Source organism: Podarcis muralis, chromosome Z, assembly GCF_964188315.1.
Source record: "Podarcis muralis chromosome Z, rPodMur119.hap1.1, whole genome shotgun sequence".
NCBI classification, from domain to species: Eukaryota; Metazoa; Chordata; class Lepidosauria; order Squamata; family Lacertidae; genus Podarcis; species Podarcis muralis.
In genome coordinates, this window is record NC_135673.1 from 983660 (window position 1) to 1004546 (window position 20887).

Sequence of the window (20887 nt, forward strand, 5' to 3'; positions counted from 1 at the left end):
TCTCCTCCAGCACCAGAATTCAAAAGCATCCGTTCTTCAGTGATCAGCCTTCTTGATGGTCCAGCTCTCACTACTGGGAAATCACATTAAATGTTCCAGATTATACAAATACGTGTCCATTAGTCCAAATATTCTGCCTAAATTGTAAAAAAAAATGGTTCAAGTTTGGTTTGGGGCTACTCCTTTCCCAATTTTGAATCAGTTGGTTGTTCCGTGTCCAGTCTAGGGCGAGGCTAAAGAGGATCAAAACCGGGGGCCCTCTTGCCTGTGCAGCTGCGATGCTCCCCGCTTTCTATACGCACGCTGTCGTGTCCGTGCAAAGGCAGCAGGGGGGCTCTTGTTCCCACGCCTTGCGGGCAAGCGGGCTTCCTTAGGACCCCGTGCCCCTCTCTCCTGCTGCTGCTTCCTCCCCAGCCTCCTTGCCAGTCAGTTCCCAGCTTCACCCAAAGAGCGTGAATCCGAGCTGGGTTAAGCGTCTCTCCCCGCCCAGACCTGGGGACCTCGGAGCCGAGCTGGTGGAATTTCTCGATGGGGATAGTTCCTCGCAGGGGCCACCTTTGCAGCTCAACGGCTAACAGATAGGGGTTGAATCCTGGCAAGACAGAAGTACTGTTTTGGGGGGACCGGAGGCGGGCAGGTGTGGAGGACTCCCTGGTCCTGAATGGGGTCACTGTGCCCCTGAAGGACCAGGTGTGCAGCCTGGCAGTCATTCTGGACTCATAGGTGTCCATGAAGGCGCAGGTCAATTCCGTGTTCAGGGCAACTGTTTATCAGCTCCATCTGGTATGCAGGCTGAGACCCTACCTGCCCAGAGTGGTGCATGCTCTAGTTATCTCCCGCTTGGACTACTGCAATGCGCTCTATGTGGGGCTACCTTTGAAGGTGACCCGGAAACTACAACTAATCCAGAATGCGGCAGCCAGATTGGTGACTGGGAGTGGCCGCCGAGACCACATAGCGCTGGTGTTGAAAGACCTACACTGGCTCCCAGTATGTTTCCGAGCACAATTCAAAGGGTTGGTGCTGACCTTTAAAGCCCTAAACGGCCTCGGCCCAGTATACCTGAAGGAGTATCTCCACCCCCATCGTTCAGCCGAACACTAAGGTCCAGCTCTGAGGGCTTTCTGGTAGTTCCCTCACTGCACTCTCATCAGATGTCCAAGAGAAAAATAACTGCCAAACTTTTAGAAGACATTTGAAGGCAGCCCTGTTTAGGGAAGCTTTTAACGTTTAATAAGTTATTGTATTTTAGTGTTTTGTTGGAAGCCACCCAGAGTGGCTGGGGAAACCAAGCCAGATGGGCGGAGTATAAATAATAAATTATTATTATATTATTATTATTCAAATCAATCTTGATTACGTTCCGAGACCCAACAAATTGTTACAAAGCGATGCACAATTCAGACAGCCTGCCTCCAGGTTAAACGAGCGTTTTGTTCAAAAGAATAGGGATCCTTGGTTCTCGCAACCACCGATAAGAACTTCGCCACTGCTGATGTTCTAGCGTTTGTCCGGTCTTCCAAGAGGAACCTGGCATAGAGAGCTCCTGATTTTCCTGGGAAAAGCTACCAGCAAGGGGAATATCAGTTCAGCCCTGGTTTGCTCATATTTTGCACTGTGCAGCAAAACATGTTTTATACGTGTGATTGAGATCGCAAGTCACTATGTGCATGATCCCATAATCTTTGCTTTAACGTCTTTAGGGCGCTTTCATAACCCTGATGATGATGATGATGATTTATTTGTTGAATTTAATACCATCCTATACCTGGAGGTCTCGGGGATCTAGGATAGTTCCTGGAGGGCTTGCCTGATGCCAAACTCCCTCCCTCCCTGCCCGCCTCCCCTCTACAGGTTCAGCGAAGAAGGGATGGAGGTGATGGAACGGCTTATCTACCTGTACCGCAAGTTTGGCCAGCTCAAGGTCGGCAAGGAGGAATACGCCTGCATGAAAGCCATCAATTTCCTCAACCAAGGTGAGCCTCCGCAGGAGACGCCCTCTCTCTTTTTTTATTTGCATTTTCAAAAAACAGGAATAGTGCGTTATATTATTATGATTATGATTGTGGTACTTCAGGTTACATACGCTTCAGGTTACAGACGTTCAGGTTAAGAACTTTGCTTCAGGATGAGAACAGAAATTGTCCTCCGGCGGCGTGGCGGCAGCAGGAGGCCCCATTAGCTAAAGTGGTGCTTCAGGTTAAGAACAGTTTCAGGTTAAGAATAGACCTCCGGAATGAATTTAGTATTTAACCTGAGGTACCACTGTATTATGGGACGCGGGTGGCGCTGTGGGTAAAAGCCTCAGCGCCTAGGGCTTGCCGATCGAAAGGTTGGCGGCTCGAATCCCCGCGGCGGGGTGCGCTCCCGTTGTTCGGTCCCAGCGCCTGCCAACCTAGCAGTTCGAAAGCACCTCCGGGTGCAATTAGATAAATAGGGACCGCTTACTGGCGGGAAGGTAAACGGCGTTTCCGTGTGCGGCTCTGGCTCGCCAGAGCAGCGATGTCACGCTGGCCACGTGACCCGGAAGTGTCTCCGGACAGCGCTGGCCCCCGGCCTCTTGAGTGAGATGGGCGCACAACCCTAGAGTCTGTCAAGACTGGCCCGTACGGGCAGGGGTACCTTTACCTTTACCTTTACCTTTACCACTGTATTATTATCAACTGAATTTATATACCGCCTTACACCCAGTGGTCTAAGGGCGGTTCACAGAAAACTCCCTTCCCTCCCTCTGCCCCAGTTCCTACCAGGTAAGCCCTGTAGAGTGCAGTGGGGCTTACCTGTGGGTAAGTGTGTGTATGATTTGAAGCATGGCCTCCCATTAGTCCACTTTGCCTGTGAAGAAGGGATCTGCTTCATCCCATATTTTGGGGTCCCAGGCGGAACAACAGACCCACATGGACCGTCTCCCTCCTGAACCTTATAGAAGGGCAGGTGTGCGTGTGAGAGTGGAGGGGGCCACTTCTGTGCTCAGCCCTCAGCTGAGAGTGGATTCGGGACCTCACTTGGGCCTGGGGAATCCGAGTTCGAATCCCTTTCCGAAAGGTAAAGGGACCCCTGACTGTTAGGTCCAGTCAAGGACAACTCTGGGGTTGTGGTGCTCATCTCACTTTATTGGCCGAGGGAGCCGGCATACAGCTTCTGGGTCATGTGGCCAGCATGACTAAGCCGCTTCTGGCGAACCAGAGCAGCACACGGAAATGCCGTTTACCTTCCCGCCGGAGCAGTACCTATTCATCCACTTGCACTTTGACAAGCTTTCTGCTAGGTTGGCAGGAGCAGGGACCAAGCAACGGGAGCTCACCCCTTGCGGGGATTCGAACCACCAACCTTCTGATCGGCAAGCCCTAGGCTCTGTGGTTTAGACCAGGCATGGGCAAACTCGGCCCTCCAGATGTTTGGAGACTACAATTCCCACTATCCCTGACCACTGGTCCAGCTAGTTAGGGGTGATGGGAGTTGGAGTCCCAAAACATCTGGAAGGCCGAGTTTGCCTATGCCTGGTTTAGACCACAGCATCTCCCGCATCCCTACAACTTCCCTTCCACACTTTCCCTGTTCTCTTTCCGACCATCCCATTTGTTATCGAATCAATACTCTTTTATCAATTTCAACTTGGCTGGATATACACAAAGCTTGCTAAGCTACGTTGTTTGTCTGTGCCGGTTCTTGAAATAGTACATGAACATTATACATTCCTTCTTAGATTCCTTGTCTTCGTTTTCTCTTACCCTGTTCATCAACAGGTTGAAACATTTTACACTGCCATTCTTCCTTAGTGGGTACTAGATTTGTGCCAATCTTCCCTTCTTCTTCTTCTTCTTCTTCTTCTTCTTCTTCTTCTTCTTCTTCTTCTTTGGTGATCACTTGTAGCCGAGTAAGATTGTATTCCATAAACACGGTTTTAACAATGAGTTCGTAAGTGACTGTGGAGGCCAGTTCCTGATCCACACGTCCTTCCACAGTGGGGACATTAGTTTCCGGGCGGGAGTTGATCCCGGTGAGGGTTTGCCAGGCATGCCTTCCTCTTAACACTTTTCTCCCTTGCGTCCTGAGTTCGAGTGTCTTCAAAGCCCATGACACCTTTGGTCAAGGCTGTTCTCCAACTGGAGTGCTCACAGGCCAGTGTTTACTAATTGTCAGTGTTTATACTACATTTTTAAAGATTTGCCTTGAGAGAGTCTTTAAACCTCTTTTGTTGACCACCAGCATTACGCTTTCCATTTTTAAGTTCAGAATAGAGTAGTTGCTTTGGAAGACGATCATCAGGCATCCGCACAACATGTCCAGTCCAACAAAGTTGATGTTGAAGAATCATTGCTTCAACAGTGGTGATATTTGCTTCTTCCAGTGATATTAGTTCGCCTGTCTTCCCAAGTGATGTGTAAAAATTTTTGGAGACACTGTTTATGGAATCTTTCAAGGAGTTAGAGATGGTGTTTATAGGGGGTCTATATTTCACAAGCATTTGGTAAGGTTGGTAGTACAATAGCTTTGTAAACAAGCATTTTGGTTTCCCTGCGAATGTCCCGGTCCTCAAACACTCTGTACTTCAATCGGAAGAAAGCCGCACTCGCAGAGCTCAGGCGGTGCTGGATTTTGGCATCAATGTTGGTCCTTGTGGAAAGATAACTGCCTAGGTAGGAGAAGTGATTGACATTTTCCAATGTTACACCACTGAGTTGGATTTGTGGCACTGCAGAGGGGTTATTTTGTACTTGTTGGTGCAGCACTTTGGTTTTTTGGATGTTGAGTGATAGAAGCTTTTCGTAAGCTTCTGCAAAGATATTTAGGATGGTTTGGAGGTCATCCTCTGAGCGTGCGCACACTACGTTCTAGCTGCAGCGGAGGCGTGTAGTAGTACAATAAACCCTTTTTTTGGGGGGGGGGGACCTCCGTTGTTACTATCCCCCATCTCACCTGTTTCGGGGAACGTATCTTTTTCAATTCATTATTGCAAAATCGCACCTACCAGCCAAAGTCACTGGCTGCTGCCAAAAGGAAGCAGATCTTCAAACGAGGTAAAACTATATCCCAAACTTGAGGACATTAAATTAGGATTAATAAAAAATTGGGGGGGAAACGGAAGGTGAAAAAAGGAAGTCAACTTCCGTTCTCCGAGGACAAGCGCTGCAGATTGCAATTTGTGAACAGGAGAGGGAAATTAATTACGGCCTCTTTTAGTTACAGGTGGGTAGCCGTGTTGGGCTGCCATAGTCGAAACAAAATTAAAAAATTCCTTCCAGTAGCGCGTTAGAGACCAGCTAAGTTTGTTACTGGCATGAGCTTTCGTGTGCATGCACACTTCTTCAAAAACATTCTTCAGGGTGTTTTTTGTTAATCTTTTTGCTGCACGTTCTGACGTTTAAAAACCTTCCAGCTCAGTGGGCTTAATGGACTTAATCTGAACTTGATTCATATTCTCCTTTGAGACATATTTACTAGCCGATTGGTTCAATGGGAGGAGAAGCAGAGAGAGACAATAGAACATTTCTTTTGGACATTTCTGCCAATCTGGTGGGTGTTAAAGACCATCTGGGTATTTACCAGTATTTTCACTGGTAAATGAAAATAATAATCTGTGGGCCGTTGTCGTGTTTTCTTTGATCGCGTAACAAGGCGTAAAATTCATATTCCCCCCCCCCCAATTCATAAACAATATTGTGACCTCCTCTCCCTCGCTCAGCCTGTGCGCCCGGTGTCTCTGGCAAGGACTGGAATGGACATTGTAGGAACAGCGGCTCCTGTTCCCTTCGAGCGGAGCTGGGACCGGCCCTTGGCAGCTGGAATTGGGAAAACCCCACCACAAACTTCTCTTTCTCTTTTTAATGTGATTTTTATAAAATTTTCTGTTATACAATTTCAGCTAAACATTTTACATACTTAAGATCTCAGTGACTTCCCTTCTTTGCTTTCAGTGTTTCATTCCATATCTGAGATCCCTGCATATTTAACAGAAAATATACCCATCAGTTTTCCATTATTTACATCCATCCAAACTTATTTACACTGTTGAATTTATCTTAATGCAGACAGCATTTTCAGCTACACACCGTTATTTTCCGTATATTTTCCATATATTCAGTAAATGTTGTCCAGTCTTCTTTAAGAATAAGCTCTTTCTGTTCCCTTATTCTACATGTTAAGACTACAAGTTGTGCATATTCTGTCAGCTGAAGTTGCCAATCTCCGTTGGTTGGTCATTTTCCATTTTTGGGCTAACAAAACATTGGCCGCAGCAGTAGCATACGTAAATATCCTTTTCTGACACCTGGGAATTTCAGCCTGAATTATCCCAACAGAAAGGACTCTGCTTTTGGGGGGGTTAGAGTAATTTTAAACATGTTTTTCCATTAATTATAAATCATTTCCCAATACCCTTTTATGGCCTTGTACTTCTCACTCCTTCTGTGGGACTATGGGCCAACTCCTTTCCCTGTTCACACAGACAGGAGAAAACAGGATTATCAACCTTGCTCTCCTCCTGCCAGCTGGAGACATTGTGGGGCTGGCAAGACACATCCATAAATGTGAGGGGGGGGGTCTGTTGGGAACACCTGCTCTTGGCTCTGGGGGGAGGCAGGGGGTTTCCTTTCCTCTCTCCCACCTACTGCTGCTGCTGCTACTACTACTTGCCCTTACTCTTCCACGTTCGGGGCAGCCTGGCCCACGGGGGATTTCCACAGAGTCAGATTTACTTCACGGCCTCGCATACAAAGCCTAGCGGACAGGCGGAGTTTCAGCAGCCACACTGTGGGAAGGGCTGCCTGCCTGGGCCCAGCGAAGTGGCTGCCAGTTGGGTTCCTCCTCTTTGCCTCCAGCTTGCGAGTGGAGCCCCGGGTTTCCTTTCTGGTGGATTCAGAATACAAGACCTGTGGGGACTTGCTTCTGGGGCCCTTCGTCTCCTTCTCAGCCCCTGCATCTTTTATTGGCATCGTGGCAGTTGGCGGGAGGGCGGGGAGTGGGGACAGGACGGGGCGCTTGTTCCTGCCCCACTCGTCACAAGCGTGGTTTCTTCTGCTCAGATATCCGAGGCCTGACAAACACCTCCCAGCTGGAGCAGCTGAACAAGAGGTGTTGGTACGTCTGCCAAGATTTCATGGAGTTCAAGTACCCGCACCAGCCGAACCGGTTCCCAGATCTGATGATGTGCTTGCCGGAGATCCGCTACATTGCAGGTGAGACTCTCTCAGGGGTCGTTCTGGTTCCCCTGCCCCTTGAAGCTTGGAGGGAGAAGCCTCTCTGCCTCTCTCCGGCTGCACTGCCAGCGTGTGGGAGCCTCCGTCCCGCCTGCAGAAGTGCAGTCCAGGGCAGCTGGTGGGCAGCTCCAGGGCAGGCAGGGAGGTTGCTGAAACAAACTAATAGCTCACCTAGCCCCTCATCCTGGAGGCTGTGGGGCCAGCCAGAAGCCCACCATGGGAAACCCAGAAGCAGGCGTGCAAGAGCCCTCTCCCCGTGGGGGCAGAGGTGGAGCCTAGCCACCCTGGAGGCAGCAGTGCTTCTGAATGCCAGCAGGGGGAGAGAGGGTTGTGGGTTCGCCTTTGGGGCGCCTGCTTGGCCCCTGGGAGAGCAGCCTGCTGGACTCTGGTTGCCACGTGAGCCTGACCTGGCAGGGCTCCTTCATGCCGCCTTCGACACGGGGCAGCTAACCAAGATTGTGTTCTTGTCTTGACAGGGAAAATGGTGAACATCCCGTTGGAGCAGCTGCCTCTCCTCTTTAAGGCTGTTCTGCACTCCTGCAAGGCCAGCGTGAGCAAAGAGTGAGCAGCCGCCTCTTCCCCCCTCCCTCAGGAGTAAGAGGAGGGGGAGGAGGAGGAGGAGGCACAGGCCATTGATGGAATGGCTGCAGCTGGGCAGTGGGTAGCCTTGCTGTGGCGGTAGGAATCTTTGTGGGGTTGGTTGCTTTGTTTCCTCTGTTTTTCTTGTTCTTTTTACTATTTTCCTATGATATTTATTTCACGACAAAGTTGAATGTATGATCTTCAACCCCGTGCACAGCATTCCGTCCGAATGCAGCCATTGAGTCCTCTCACAGTTTACAGAATGTGAAGATGTTTTTTAACAGTGTTTTTTAGGGTTAGACCTCTTTTTTTTAACCAGGGCTGGAGGCCGATGACTTAAGACTACCTCAAGGAGAAGGCGCTGGGCTCCTCTCTTTCTGTGGGACCTGCACCCAAAGTGTCCGTTCTGTTGGGGCAGTCGGCCCTTCCTTGGAGGCCGGAATCTGCTCTCCCCTAGAGAAGTGCCAAGTGCTGTGGCTGCCCCACTCCCCCCCCCCTTCTCAATTGGCTGCCCACAGAGCACCTCAAATACACACCCCACCTGCTTGAGGTCCCTCTTGGCACTCCAGACCCAGCAGCCGTTAACCCCTCACTTTACCACAAAAGCGCAAGGTTGCAAGGATGATGGCTGAGTCTCAGCGGGTGAGATGGCAGCCCCTTCCTCACAGTTCTGAGGGGTCTGCTCTAGACTTTCCCTCGCCCTGCCCCCCACCTGTGAAAGAAAGCTGGGACAAGCAGGGAGGCAGCTCTGTGGCCTTCAAAGGGGAAGTGAGTTTCCGGGTTCCCTCTGGACACCCCTTCAGACTCTCATTCTTAGCCCTTGGAAAGGGGCCCTCGCAAGACTCGCCAGGTTGTGCTTGGTCTTTGCATGGTGGGAGGCTCTCTCCCCTATTCACACTCAGTGGGCTCTCCAGTTCCCAGAGGCCCCTCCTCCTCCTCCACCCATGTCACACTCCTTCTTAGCTCCATGCTTAACAGACGCTCACAGCAAGAGAGGCTTCTCTGTGAGTGTCTTCTTCTAAGGCCTTCAGGCGGGGGGTGGGAGCCCCACACACTGGCTAAAGGCCGCAGTCGGCAGACACAAAGAGAGGCTGGAAAGGACTGACCTGAATTAGCCCATCTCACCTGTTCAGCCCATCTCATAAGCACACGCAGAGGCAGCCCCAGTGTTGCTGCCACGGCCAGCGCCCCCCAGCCTCGCTTTTTGCTGCACCCCACTGCACCCTGTTTACATTTGGAGGCTTGGCATATTTCTAGGGGAGATCCTGACACAGGTTGGCCTGGGAAGCGCAAGTGGGAAAGGCGACTGCAGCCTGAGCATCAGGGAAACTCACAGGCCCCTCCCCACAGCCAGCCCCGCCTAGAGCTCCTTTGGACCCCTGGCATTTGCTTTGTGGGGGGGGGGTGTCACCCACAGGGCTCTCTTTGCTTGACTTCCCCACACTCATCGCTGCTCTTGCTGATTCCAGCAAGGTGAAACGGGTAAATGGCCCTGCTGTGGCCAGCGCTCTGTGGCCTTTTGTGCGTCACAGACCGGTGTCACTGCCCTTTTGCTTTTCCCATTGGTCCAAGTAGCATTTGTAACCCCCCCCCCTCCCCGCCACTTTGGAAAGCCTTCTGCTTTGACACGATATACCTCAAGGGGTGGGAGGGGCGTGCAAGTGCTGCGTTCCCTATCTGCCCTTCTGTCTGTCTGCCTGTATGTTGTCTGTGTCGCAAAACTAGAAAGTGCTGCCTGCCAGGACATTGGTGTTATTTTTGTGTTTTGTGTTTTGTTTTGTTTGGGGGGGGGGGGAGAGCTGTCCATAATACCTCTGATTGACCCATTCATTACCTTCTGGTTTGCTCCTTTTACGTAGCAGGGATTCTATACATTGCACAAGACTGCGGAGTTTAGCCCATCACTCGGCATTTCATAGAAACCTCACAGATCTGTGGCCGTGGGATTTTCCAGGACCTCTCTGCTGTCCCCACACCCCCTCCCCTCCCCTCCTGCATGTTTCAAAGGTGACTTGACTCAGGAAGGAGAGAGGCATTGCAGCCTGTGCAGGAGGAGGGGGGCGGTGGCTGTGTGACCGCTGGCCATTGTTTAAGCCCCCCCCCCCCTTTTGCCTCCGCATTCACAGCATCCCTCCGTTGACACACAAAAGCCTCTGTTTATCTCTGGGAGCAGGGAGAGCCAGGCTGTACTCAGGCGCAAGCCAAAGGCTAATGCAGTGAGCCAGAAGGTAACTCATTGGGCTGTCGTTAATGCCTCCCGCAACCAAGCCCGCTGACGGCTTGTTTGGTTTTGAAACAGGGTAAAGTGAATGTAATGCTTTGCGGACTCAGGTATTATGTGAAGAAAATAGGAACTGTAGCTTAGAGACGTAGGGACCGTAGGTCACTCATGTAGATGGATTTGTGAATTTGGTTTGAAGGACACTGTGCAAAGGTTGGAATTCTCTTTCTGTGCTATCTTTTGTTCAATGGTCATTTTGCAAAAACAAAAGGGGGAACTGTATAATAACGTGCTTAATGCTGTGTGGGAGAGGAGGGAGAGAGGAGAGCTTTGCTATTTCTGGTTTCTCCCCTGCTGGGCCCAGCAGCCCACCTGCCACAGGGAGATCCCTGCTGCAGTTTGTCTGGGCTTTTTCCTTTAGCATGATTGATTGGTTGAGTTTGTTTGCTGCTTTTCTGCAGTGAACTGAGGCCAAAGCGGCCCACAGTATACCAGATATACTGAAATAAAAAGCATGTCAGTAAAAACCCCAAAATGACAATAGTCCCCAGCAATTTGGCAAATGCAGAATAAATTCAGTATTACCCCCCCCCCCCTCAAAAATACCTAGGCTTATTAAGTACACAAATACAAAGCAGAAATGGAAGTTTACTGGCAATAAAGTTTCTTACTGCTCTTCCAAGAAGCCTGGCATAATGCAGTTTGGAGGTGAGGGGCAGATGGCATTCAGCTGGCTCCCACAACCTTACTCCAGAGGAGGCTGGCAGCAGGAAAAGCCAAATGTCAGGGAGGGCAGTGATGGCAGGTCTCTCCCCCGGCTTCCTGGAAGTACCAGTTCCTGGCGCAGGTCTTCCTGCAGGTTTCCAGCCTATTGCCACTCATTTTGAAAGAGAGAGAGACTATCAAGTCCCTCCCCCCTCCTGTACCTGAGCACCCCAAGAAAAGCCACCAGGGCCACAGCACAAGCTTCTTGGGCCCATTGTGACCCCCAAAGGCCGCCCAGTTGCCGTTCTCCTCCTCTCCCCCTTCTTCCCCCAGCTGAGCAGGGAGGCTTGGAATTCCCCTTTTGCCATTCAGTGGCACTCCTTCAAACCAACCTTTCATTTTGTTTTTGTTTTGTTGCTGTTTATAAACTTGAACTACTTTTTACCTTTTAAATTTTTTTAAAAATTTCTAAATAGGAAAACAACCAAAAAAAGGGGTGGGGTGGAGGGGGACCCATCAACGCCCCCTCCCACCCCCCACCCATCACTGCGCTGCCACCGCCCCTTGCCTCCGCCAGCTCTGCAGCTGTGAGTCTGGGGAGACCAAGGTGGCAGTGGCCTTGCCCTCTTCCTCAGGCTTTGACATGGCAGGAGCGGAAGAGGGTGGGGGTGGCAGCTGAAGTCTGACGCGGATATTTTTGTATCTCAGGTGATACCCGTCCAAAGCGATGCTCCACCTTGTGGCAGCAACCTGAGGGGTTTCTCTGGGTTCTCTGTGCGCCCTTTGCGCCGCACGCAGAAGCTCAGGGATATGTATTTAAACTGGACCCAGGGAAACCCCCCTGCTGCCCCTGCCCCAGCAGGAGGGGGCTCTCTTTGCCCAGGCCTGCTTGGGGCCTTGTGGCCCCCTGGCATCGCCTGGGGAAGGAGCCCCTGTCTGGACTTGAACCCGCCCCGCTCGGGGCACCCATTGACCTCAACTGAGCCGCCTTTGCGATAGATGCATTCTTTCTTTCTTTCTTTCTTAAGTATGAAAATGTTTTGTACTAGTTTGTTGATAACATTATTGACTCAGTTTCCATAACAAAACTACCTCTTGTGTGGACATCCTGTTTATCATCTCAAAGGGATTGTGCGGGGGGAAAAGAAACAAAAAGAAATCCCTCCCCCAACTTTGGAAAAAACCTAAAATAACCCTGCTTCCCCTTTGTACGTGTTTCTGAGTGGAGATGCAACAGGGTTGTTTTTTTTTTTTGGGGGGGGGGGGAGATGCTGCTTTGTCAACTTCTCCAGAGATTCTCCATTCCTCAGTGCTGCTGCAGGAGAATTCTTTGCCCCCTCCCTCCCTCCCCCCTTGGGGCTGCGTCAGAAGGAGGTAGCAGGATGCATGGGGGGGGGGGGTGAATGAAGGGAAGGGACACCTGGAATCTTGAGGAGAGTTGTTAGAGAAGAGGCCGTGCGGTGTCCCCAGACGCAAGACCACCCTGCCCTCTGTAGCAGCATGTGGAGAGGGGGTGCTCTTGCCAGCCTGAGCCCAAAGCTGCAGGCCCCCCTCCCACCCTACACGCGCCCATGGCTCCTGCCACCTCCTTCTGCCCACCCTGCTGACTTTTAGACCTGCATCTCCATGCCCCCGCCATGGGCGTCCTGGGACTCTCCCAGCCGGAGGGAGGAAGGGAGGGGCAGCAATGCCTTGCCCAAACAGCCCGCAGCGCGTTTCCCCTACAATCCCGTGTAATAAATCAGGGAAGCAGGGTGTCACTGCAACATAACAAATAGTGAATGTTTAGCTGTTATGTTTCAACATACCTGGAGCTGGAGCATCTGCACTGCTGGGAAGCCACTCGCCCGGTGGTGCCTCCTGCCTCAGGAGGTGTTGACAACAACAGTGTTCTGACCGGGTGTAGTTTTGGCCGTGGGGCCGGCGCCCCTCGCTTTCGCCCAGCAGCCTCGGCTCCAAAGTTCTACTCTGTGACTTGACTACCTGTGGAAATGTGACCAATAAGTGTTAAACGCATGTTTAGCAAGTGTTAGATCTTTGAACTAATAAATGTGAAATGGTTCTGCACTGCTTGACTCTTGAGTGTCCTTTCTTTTGCTTGCTTGCTTGCTTCCGTGTCCCACAGGTGCGCCCTCCACACGCACACGCACACACCTCTACCTGGCAGTCAATGTGTTAGGGGAGGGGGTGCTTGGAGCAGGGGGTCTCTCCAGTGCCGGCAGGACGCATCTCTGGCAAGCTGGAAGCTGCCTTTGGCCCTGATGGTGCCCTCACAGCGGAGCACAGCAGGGTAAGGGGAGGCCAGAGAAAGGGAAACATGCCTTCCACCCAGTCCCTTTGGACGGGGCTGGCTCCCCTTTCTCCTGGTTATCCAGATCTCAGCCCAGGCTTTGATGGGGAGGTGTTAGGAATGAGCAGCAGGTGTGAAAGGAGCAGGTTATTTTAGCCCCTCTTGCCTTAATAGCTGCCAAACACCCTCTTTTACAAAAAATCCAATATGCAGACAAACCTGACTGCAAAAACAGCCTTGACCAGAGCACTGCAGAGGGAAAGGAGAGATCAGTTAAAGATATCTTGTGTAGAGCGGCAAGCCGTGAGGAGGGACTTGGTATTTTTAGATTTCTACACATCCTGGAGTGCACACATCAGGGCCCATTCAGCCTGGAGCAGGCGGCACACTCACAAAGCCATTGTGCGCCTCTCTGTGTACGTCTGCCTGCCACACTGAGTTGGCAGTGGCCACGTCACCAAAGTGAGCAGCTGCTGCTCCCCCCCCCCCACTGTGTCCGTGGGCTGCGCTGCCTCCGTGCCTTTCCCTGATGCTTGGCGCTTCTGGATTGGCCTAGTTAATGGACCACATAAATGCGTTTGGGTTCCCTTTATTCCTTTCAAAGCAGCCAGAGTATGAAAATCCCTGCTTGCTGCCAGCTGGGCCTGTGGTAGGGACCCAGGAATTAAATGTGCCTTTGTTCTGCTAACACTCCAGGCCCCACATTCCCTCCTCAGCAGAATGTCTTTCCACCCTGCTCTTTGGAATTAAGTTTAGCCTCAGCACATAGAAAGCTGCCATTGCACCATCTGTGCTGACTTGCGGCAAGCAAGGTAGTTAAGCAGGGGCCTCTCCCTGCCCTGCCTGCGAGGCTTCTGACTCAAGGTGAGCAACACACTCCCCTCCTGTGGCTTCCAGCAACTTGCAGTCAGAGGCATCGCTGCCTCCAACTGGTGGTAGAGCAGAGCCATTCTGGCAAGGAGCCATTGATGGCCCCTCCTCCTCCGTGAATTTTTCTGTTCCTCCTTAAAGCTTCCCCAAGTTGATGGCCATTGCCGCCTCCCGTAGGAGCAAATTCCATAATTCCATAATTCCCTTACAAGTCTGCGGTCCTTACATGCTCCCTCCCAGAAGACCAGCCAGCAATCTTCAGGCCAATCCCAGGCTACAAATCGGCAGCCTGGCCTCCAGGTTGAGGGTGGTTGTGCTGTGAAGCCACAGCCCGTTCTCCCCAGAGATCCTTGAGGAGTCTTCATGGGTCTGATCCAGCTGCAGTAGTGACAGGAGGCTGCTGCTGGTGGCTTGACATTTGCTGCTTCAGGCTTTTCTGCTGCCCCCCACCCCAGCAAAAGCCAAGCTATGCAGAGGAGGGAGGACTTGGGGGTGCGCAAGAGGTGTTAACACTCTTTGGCTTGATCTCTTTAGGTCCCAGAGCGGCTCTTGGATGTAGAAACCTGTTCTTGACTCCTCCAGGAAATGGTAATTCAGCAAAGCCGGATCTGCCCCCAGCAGACGGATCTTTCAGAAATTGTTCCCCTGACAACAAGGTCCCCATCAGAGCCATCGCCATGGAGATACAAGGCCTGCCTCTCCTTTCTCCAGTGTGTGTGGCTGGCCCCGCACTTGGTGGAGGCACCCCAAGTGTAGCGCACACTTGGCAACCATGTTAGCAGAGGCTCCTGGTCTGTCCTCCTCCCTTGCCCTCCTTCCCAGGAGCCCCCTTGCTGTATAAAATGTGCCCTTTGAAGACCCAAGGTGCTGGTGTCCTGGACCACCTGAGCAAAGTTTTGAATTGAAGCAGGTAGAATCTAGATGGCATAAAACTGGAATTGGGGCCAGTGGCTTTAAGCAAAGTTTGCCTTTCACCCAGCTGCTCTCTATGTGTTTGGACAGCAGCTGGACCCAAGAGACCATGTTCTGCTTACGCAATGTGGGTGAAAAGGAGGCTGCTCCCCCCGCCCCCGCCCCCCGGTAGGCAAGGAGCCATGTGGCTTCTGTATTTCCAGGGGGTCCTTCCTTGACCCGTGTGCTTACGTGTAGAGGAATGTTGTGGTTTTGCTTGCAATAAGCATGCTTCTACCAGCTGCAGTGACTTTGAGGACATCTGAGGTTTCCCCCCTTGAGAATGGTTCCTTTCCTGTGTCCCGCCTTCTCGGTTGTCTTGGGCTACAAGTCCCATCAACTGGGGCTGGTGGGAGTTTTAGCCCAAAGCACCTGAGCTACAAATTCGGGAAAGCTGAGTGAGATAGCTAGGAATCCCACCACCTTCAAAGCCCTCTCCAAAACTCACCTGTGCAGCAGCACCTTTATTAGGTGAGAAAGGCTTTGGGAGGAGAAAACCCACTGCCTTGCAAGACATCATTGGGAGAAGAAAAGACTTGAAGGAGCAAACCCCGTGACGGTTTGATGGCGCTTTGTGTGCCTCATTCAGGCAACCCTTAAACTTAAGCTGGTGCCAAGCGTCTTGCTCTGCTTTCCTTTAGACCACGTCAGTCAGGTTGAGAGGCAGCTAGAGCAGCCAGGGCGGGCCAGGACCTCCAGACACACTGCCCAGGCTTTGCTACCCCAGCAGAGACACCTGGGAAGCAGCAGTACAAGTCACCGGCCTCCAGGGGGCGCTTAGATTCCACCAGTTTGATTTCACCCACAGAGATGCACTTCCTCGTCTCTTGAGACAGGTTGGAGCCAACAGGTAGCAGTCTAGTTTGCCTCAGGCATTTTGCAGAACCCAAGCCCTCCCCCTGCTTTTTTCAGGAATTATTAATATTCCGCTTTTCTGCTTGCAGCTGACACGCTGTAGAGCTCTGTGCTGGCCCCACCCTCCGTGATGTCTGCTGGAAATCCACAAGCATGATTCAAGAACAGACTTTCCCCTCCTGTGGTTTCCAGAAACTGAGATTCAAGAGCGTTCACTGCCTCTAACTGTGGAGCCAGACCAGAGCCATCGCAGGAAGTAGCCATCAATAGTTCGCCTCGCCTTTTAAAGTCATTGTGTCACAGTGCTGTAGCTGCTTTAAAAACATAGCAAGCCTTCGGATGCAGCTCCTTTGTCCTCAAGTCCTCAAGTAACTCAGATTGACTGTGGGTTTCTCCCAGATCCGCTCCCTGCATTGGAATTCAGGTGGGTACCTTTGGAGGAAGTCGGGATCGGAGGAAGACGGACAACCTGTGTTTTTCTTGTTACTTTGCCTCATTGAGCCCAGCCAGGACAAGGGTATATTCACTGTGCCTTGGGTGGGGTGGGAGTGTACATGTGTCTGGATGTGAGTAACGGGGGGTGGGGTGGGGGCTATCTTTAACTAATCTGACGGTCTTTTGGGGATCTGTGCTCGCTCCGTGAGCTGCCCCTCCCTGATCTTTGGACCCACAGAAGTGGAGGAGGCACCAACTTCTCTTAATTGCCACATTTCCCTCGCTTGCTCATCTGGCCAGTGACAGCAGCTTGTTGTGCGGAGGGCCCTGGCATGATGGTTTACTGCCGAAGGCCGCATGGCCTGTGATTCGGCCGGGGAGGATGGCAGCGAACAAATCACACTGTCACCAGCGTCAGCCTCATTAACCTGATCTTTGGTGGATCACCAAATGTCAACATTGCCTGGAACATCCATTATCGGGCCCAAGGACTCGGGCCAGGCATTTTGTCAGGCGTTTCTGTCACTGGCTCATGCTCTGACCTTCACAGAGGGAAAGGCAGCCTGGGGTGTGTGTGTGTGTGTGGAGGGGGCTGTTTGCCCACTAGCCTGCCCCCACAACCCTCACACAGCCCGGCCATATTTGTTCACATTCAGGCCCTATTTCCAGCTAGTGCCTCACGCCACGTTGACAAGTGCAGGCTGCAGTTACACACAGCGCCACCAGCCATTGTTCTTCACCAGCTTAAGGGCCTCAGCATTGGCCGTGGGAGGAGAGGGAGACAAGATGAGGGACGGAGAAGCCCCACAGGACCAACTTTCCTGAAGTGGCTCCTGACACCAGTCGTGTGTGCACAGATCAAGATCCAAAAGCAAGTTCTCCACCAGGGGGTGCCAACTTGAATAAAAGGTTGGTGGGGGCAGGTAAGCCCTGCCCCACATAATAGATCACAAGGCACGATGCACACACATTGTTTAAATGACAATGCCCATCAGCTGTCAGAGGAAGCAATGCTTCTGAATACCAGTTGCTGAAAACAGCAGGAGGGAGGAGAGCTCTCATGTGTGGAATTCCCATAATGGGCATCTGGTCAGGCCCTGTGAGAACAGGAGGCTGGACCCGATGGGCTTCATCCAGCAGGCTCTCCTGATGTTCTTAGGTTGACCCATAAGCCCTGTGATGGGTTTGAGACCCCACGCCCTTCAGACTGCAGCTTCCCTCCCTCCTAATGTTTTTTTTTGGGGGGGGGGAGCTGGTAGCTGTGGAAGCACTTGTGAAAGCTGTTTGAGGACCAGATTCCACAGGGACAGCACCAACGCCACGTAGGAGCCAAAGCGTTTTACATCCCAGAATATACACATACACGGCTCTATGCCAGTGGTTTTCAACCAGTGTGTTGTGGCCCCCTGGGGTGCCTTGAAGGATGCTCAGGGGTGCGGTGGGCAACCCTGGCCTCTGTCCCTCTTCCCTTCCTTCCCTCCCTTCTCTGATGCCCTCTTGCCTCCCCAAGGCTTGCACAGCTGTTTGTTGCAGCAGCCCTGGCTACAAGCTCCCCAGGTGAATGGTGTACCTTTGGCTGGCCAGGGGGTGCTTCCCCAGCCCCTGTGGGGCAGTGTGAGGAGGCATCTCTCTTTGGGGCAGAGGGGGGACAGCTCAGAGACCAGGGACAGCAGCTGCCCAGAGGACTCCCAGGGAGAGGGGAGGAGGCTTAGGGAACACATGCGCTCCCACTCTCTAGCAACTAATAATAATAATAATAATAATAATAATAATAATAATAATAATAATTAATACCCCACCCATCTGGCTGGGTTTCCCTAAGCACTCCGGGCAGCTCCCAACAGAATATTAAAAACACGATAAAACATCAAAACACGTTAAAACATCATATACAGTGTCAGACCTAATACTGGGAACACCTTCCAACCTCTGCCTTAAAATCCCAAGGGAGGCCATTCCACTGCTGAACAGCTCTTACCATCATAGCCTTAGCCAGTCCCAACACTGTTGCCAATGGCCGATTACCAGCTATGTCTGGAAAATTCCAGATGCACGGCAGCCGTAGATCCAGCACTGCAACAGCAGAGAACAAGTTTGCTCCATCTTCCATGGGATAGCCTTTCAGATAGCGGAAGATTATTATCATGTCACTTCTCGGTCTCCTCTGGGCTAAACATGCCCAGCTCCCTCAACCGTTCCTCATCAGGCTTGGTTTCCAGGACCTTGATCATCTCAGCTGCCCTCCTCTGCACACCTTCCTGCTTGCAGCATCCTTCTTAAACCCTATATTTTGAAACCCTTGACTGACAGCAGCTGCCCAAGCTGCTAGGCTGCCTGCTACCCTTTGGCCCGTAAGTGGAGAGAATTCAGCCCGAAACTTTATACCTCATGGTATTGGTCCTGCTGGCTGGAGCTCCCTGAGGGACCTCAGGTTTCTCATTCCTGACCTAGATGCAGAGCAGAAATCCTGGCCCTTCCCAGGCTCAGGCACTTGGCACTTAAGCCGCATCACAAGCTCCAGGGCTTTCAAACTGCGCTGCTGGGACTGATGGGAATTGTAGTCCCAAACAGCTGGAGGACACCTGGTTGCTGAAGGCTGCTATTGTGAGATGTAACACCACGCTGGAGTTATTCATGTTGGAAAACTGCATCACTTGCAGCAGCAAAGAGGATAGGGTCACATAATCAGTTGGAGAGGTTACATCTCACCATATGGATACTACAGATAACCAACCTCCTATGAAGTTTTGTGCCCATCTTTGGGTGGGGAACCTCTGTCCCTCCATGTGTCCTTGGACTCCCCCAGCTCCCAGCAGCCGCCATGACCAATGGTCAGCTCTGGTGAAAGTTGAGAGTCCAGAACTATCTGGAGGAACCAGATTTCCCACTCCTAGAAAGAAGAACATAAAAGGAGCTCTGCTGGATCAGACCCATGTCCATCTAGTCATGCATCCTGTTTTCACAATGGCCAAATAGACGCCCCAGTGGGAAACCCTTGAGCAGAATTCAACCACAAGAGGCCTCTCTCCTCCTCCTGTTTCCAGCAACTGGTATTTGGGGGGAAATGGCTGTCTCCATCGATAGTCCTCTCCTCCACCGTGAATTTGTGCAGTCCTCTTTTATAACCATCGAGGTTAGTTGCCATCCCTGCCTCCAGTGGGAGTGAGTTCCATAGTCCAACTATGCACTTTGTGAATAAATCTCTCCCCCACTGGAGATAAGTTCACAACTCGCAGTACTGCTGCATAAAAAGCTTGGAACACAAGAGGCCGTTGATCTGGCTGCAGGCAGCGTTGCGCCAGGAGAGGTTGAGCCCCAGCTGAGCTCAGCTATGCAGCCCACAGGCCCCTGAGAGGAGGACCACCAGCACCAATCGGCCCCAGGGCCCAAGTAGTGGAGGGACCTCCTGGCCCAAGTTTGTGAGACCTGGAGTGCTTCACGCAGCTCCTGCCTTATCGCTGGGAGGTCTTGCGGTCAGGGACCCAGGCCTTGGCAGGCAAGGATTTTGCAGCCGCTCTCATAGGCCACACCTGCAGCGAGCGCATTCCAGGAACGTGGCAGCGGGAAGAGGCACAGAAAGGCTGCAGATAACCAAGAGAGGATGGGGACTGGCCATATTTATCTCTCTCCTGGGACATTGCGGAATATCAAGGATAGGAAGAAACGAGGAGATCCTGGCAGTTTTTCCTCAATGCTCACTGGAGCCTTGTGGCGGCTGCTGATCTGCTTTTGAGCTCAGCTGAGGGATTCTCAGTGCATTGGGGCATGTGCAGAGCGTGCTCTCCTCCCACTTCTAAGGGTCCGGTTGCAGCTCAGCAGTAGAGCTTTGTGTGCATTAACTACTGTTCAGTACTTGGAAGCACAATTCGCACTTTCGTTGCTTTTGGGTGACAGGTGGAAGCATCCCTCGTTGCTCAGGCTTTGGGTCGTTAACTGGTGTCTTACTGGGGTGGGGGGAGATTTATTGTCTGTTCCGTGGGGTTTTGTGTAAGTGTCTGTTTTGTGTATGTGTGATTCCTTCCCCTTTTAACAGTAATTGTTGTATGAAAACTTTCAGGAATTTTGTTGTGCTGTGTTATCTTCGTCCCCGTCCCCACCGCCCATATATTTGGTGTTATTGAATGTCAAGCTGTTTTATATTTTTTTATGCATTTGTAAATAGCTTTGGAGCATTTTCTTGTTGAAAGCAATGGATAAATAAATAAATATTTTTAACCCTAGAGGTTGCAACCTTCAGCCCTTGGCCCTGTTTCAAAAGAGGGGGACACTTGGTGTACCAAGTCAGACCACTGGTCCATCTGCTTTCTCATTGCTTTCTGCCCTGACTGACCTCAATGGCTCCCCAGGGATTCAGAGAGTGAGCCTCCTCCAAATCCGCCTGGAGGTGATGAGGATTGACCCTGAGATCTTCTGCATGCACAGCAGGTGCTCTCCCACTGAGCCCATCAGCTCACAGCCCTGGCAAGAGACACCTGCCGCTCCTCTAACATCCCACTCAGGGAGGGTCAAAGAGAGCAGACAGAATTAAGGGTGGCCCCACCCACTTTTATATGGCCCCACCCACTTTATATGGCCCCACCCACTGCCGGAATGCAGTCCCCTCCCATTTTGCATAAGCAGCTTCCTTACGGGTAGAAGGGCAGCTTTTCAGGCAGGCTGAAGAGTCCGAACAGTCAAGAGAAAATGCTTTTCCCTGCAGCACAGCGTTAAACCACGGATTTTTCTCCCCAGGGGGCAAATTCATGGCTGATAATGCTGTCAATGGCTGCTAACCGAAAG

The 20887-nt window shown here is 51.7% G+C and overlaps 1 protein-coding gene and 2 long non-coding RNA genes across 4 annotated transcripts in view; 2 read left to right on the forward strand and 1 right to left on the reverse strand.

The window, feature by feature from the left end:
- NR6A1 (nuclear receptor subfamily 6 group A member 1) overlaps positions 1-10595 on the forward strand; it is a 62098-nt gene extending 51503 nt beyond the window's left edge. For both annotated transcript variants that reach the window (XM_077922498.1, XM_077922499.1), the window contains exons 9-11: positions 1855-1976; positions 7026-7178; positions 7676-10595. In XM_077922498.1, the coding sequence (XP_077778624.1) occupies positions 1855-1976; positions 7026-7178; positions 7676-7764 (364 nt within the window). In that variant the 3' untranslated portion in view covers positions 7765-10595. The remainder of the gene's footprint in view (positions 1-1854; positions 1977-7025; positions 7179-7675) is intronic.
- Positions 10596-11171: 576 nt separating this feature from the next.
- On the reverse strand, positions 11172-12765 carry LOC144326175 (uncharacterized). Its single transcript, XR_013391344.1, has 2 exons — positions 11326-12765; positions 11172-11270 (listed from the first exon to the last, which is right to left on the reverse strand). It is a non-coding gene; the product is annotated as an uncharacterized LOC144326175 (long non-coding RNA).
- Positions 12766-14395: 1630 nt separating this feature from the next.
- On the forward strand, positions 14396-20328 carry LOC144326176 (uncharacterized). The gene is made up of 2 exons (XR_013391345.1): positions 14396-14455; positions 15763-20328. It is a non-coding gene; the product is annotated as an uncharacterized LOC144326176 (long non-coding RNA).
- The last annotated feature ends 559 nt before the right edge of the window (positions 20329-20887 follow it).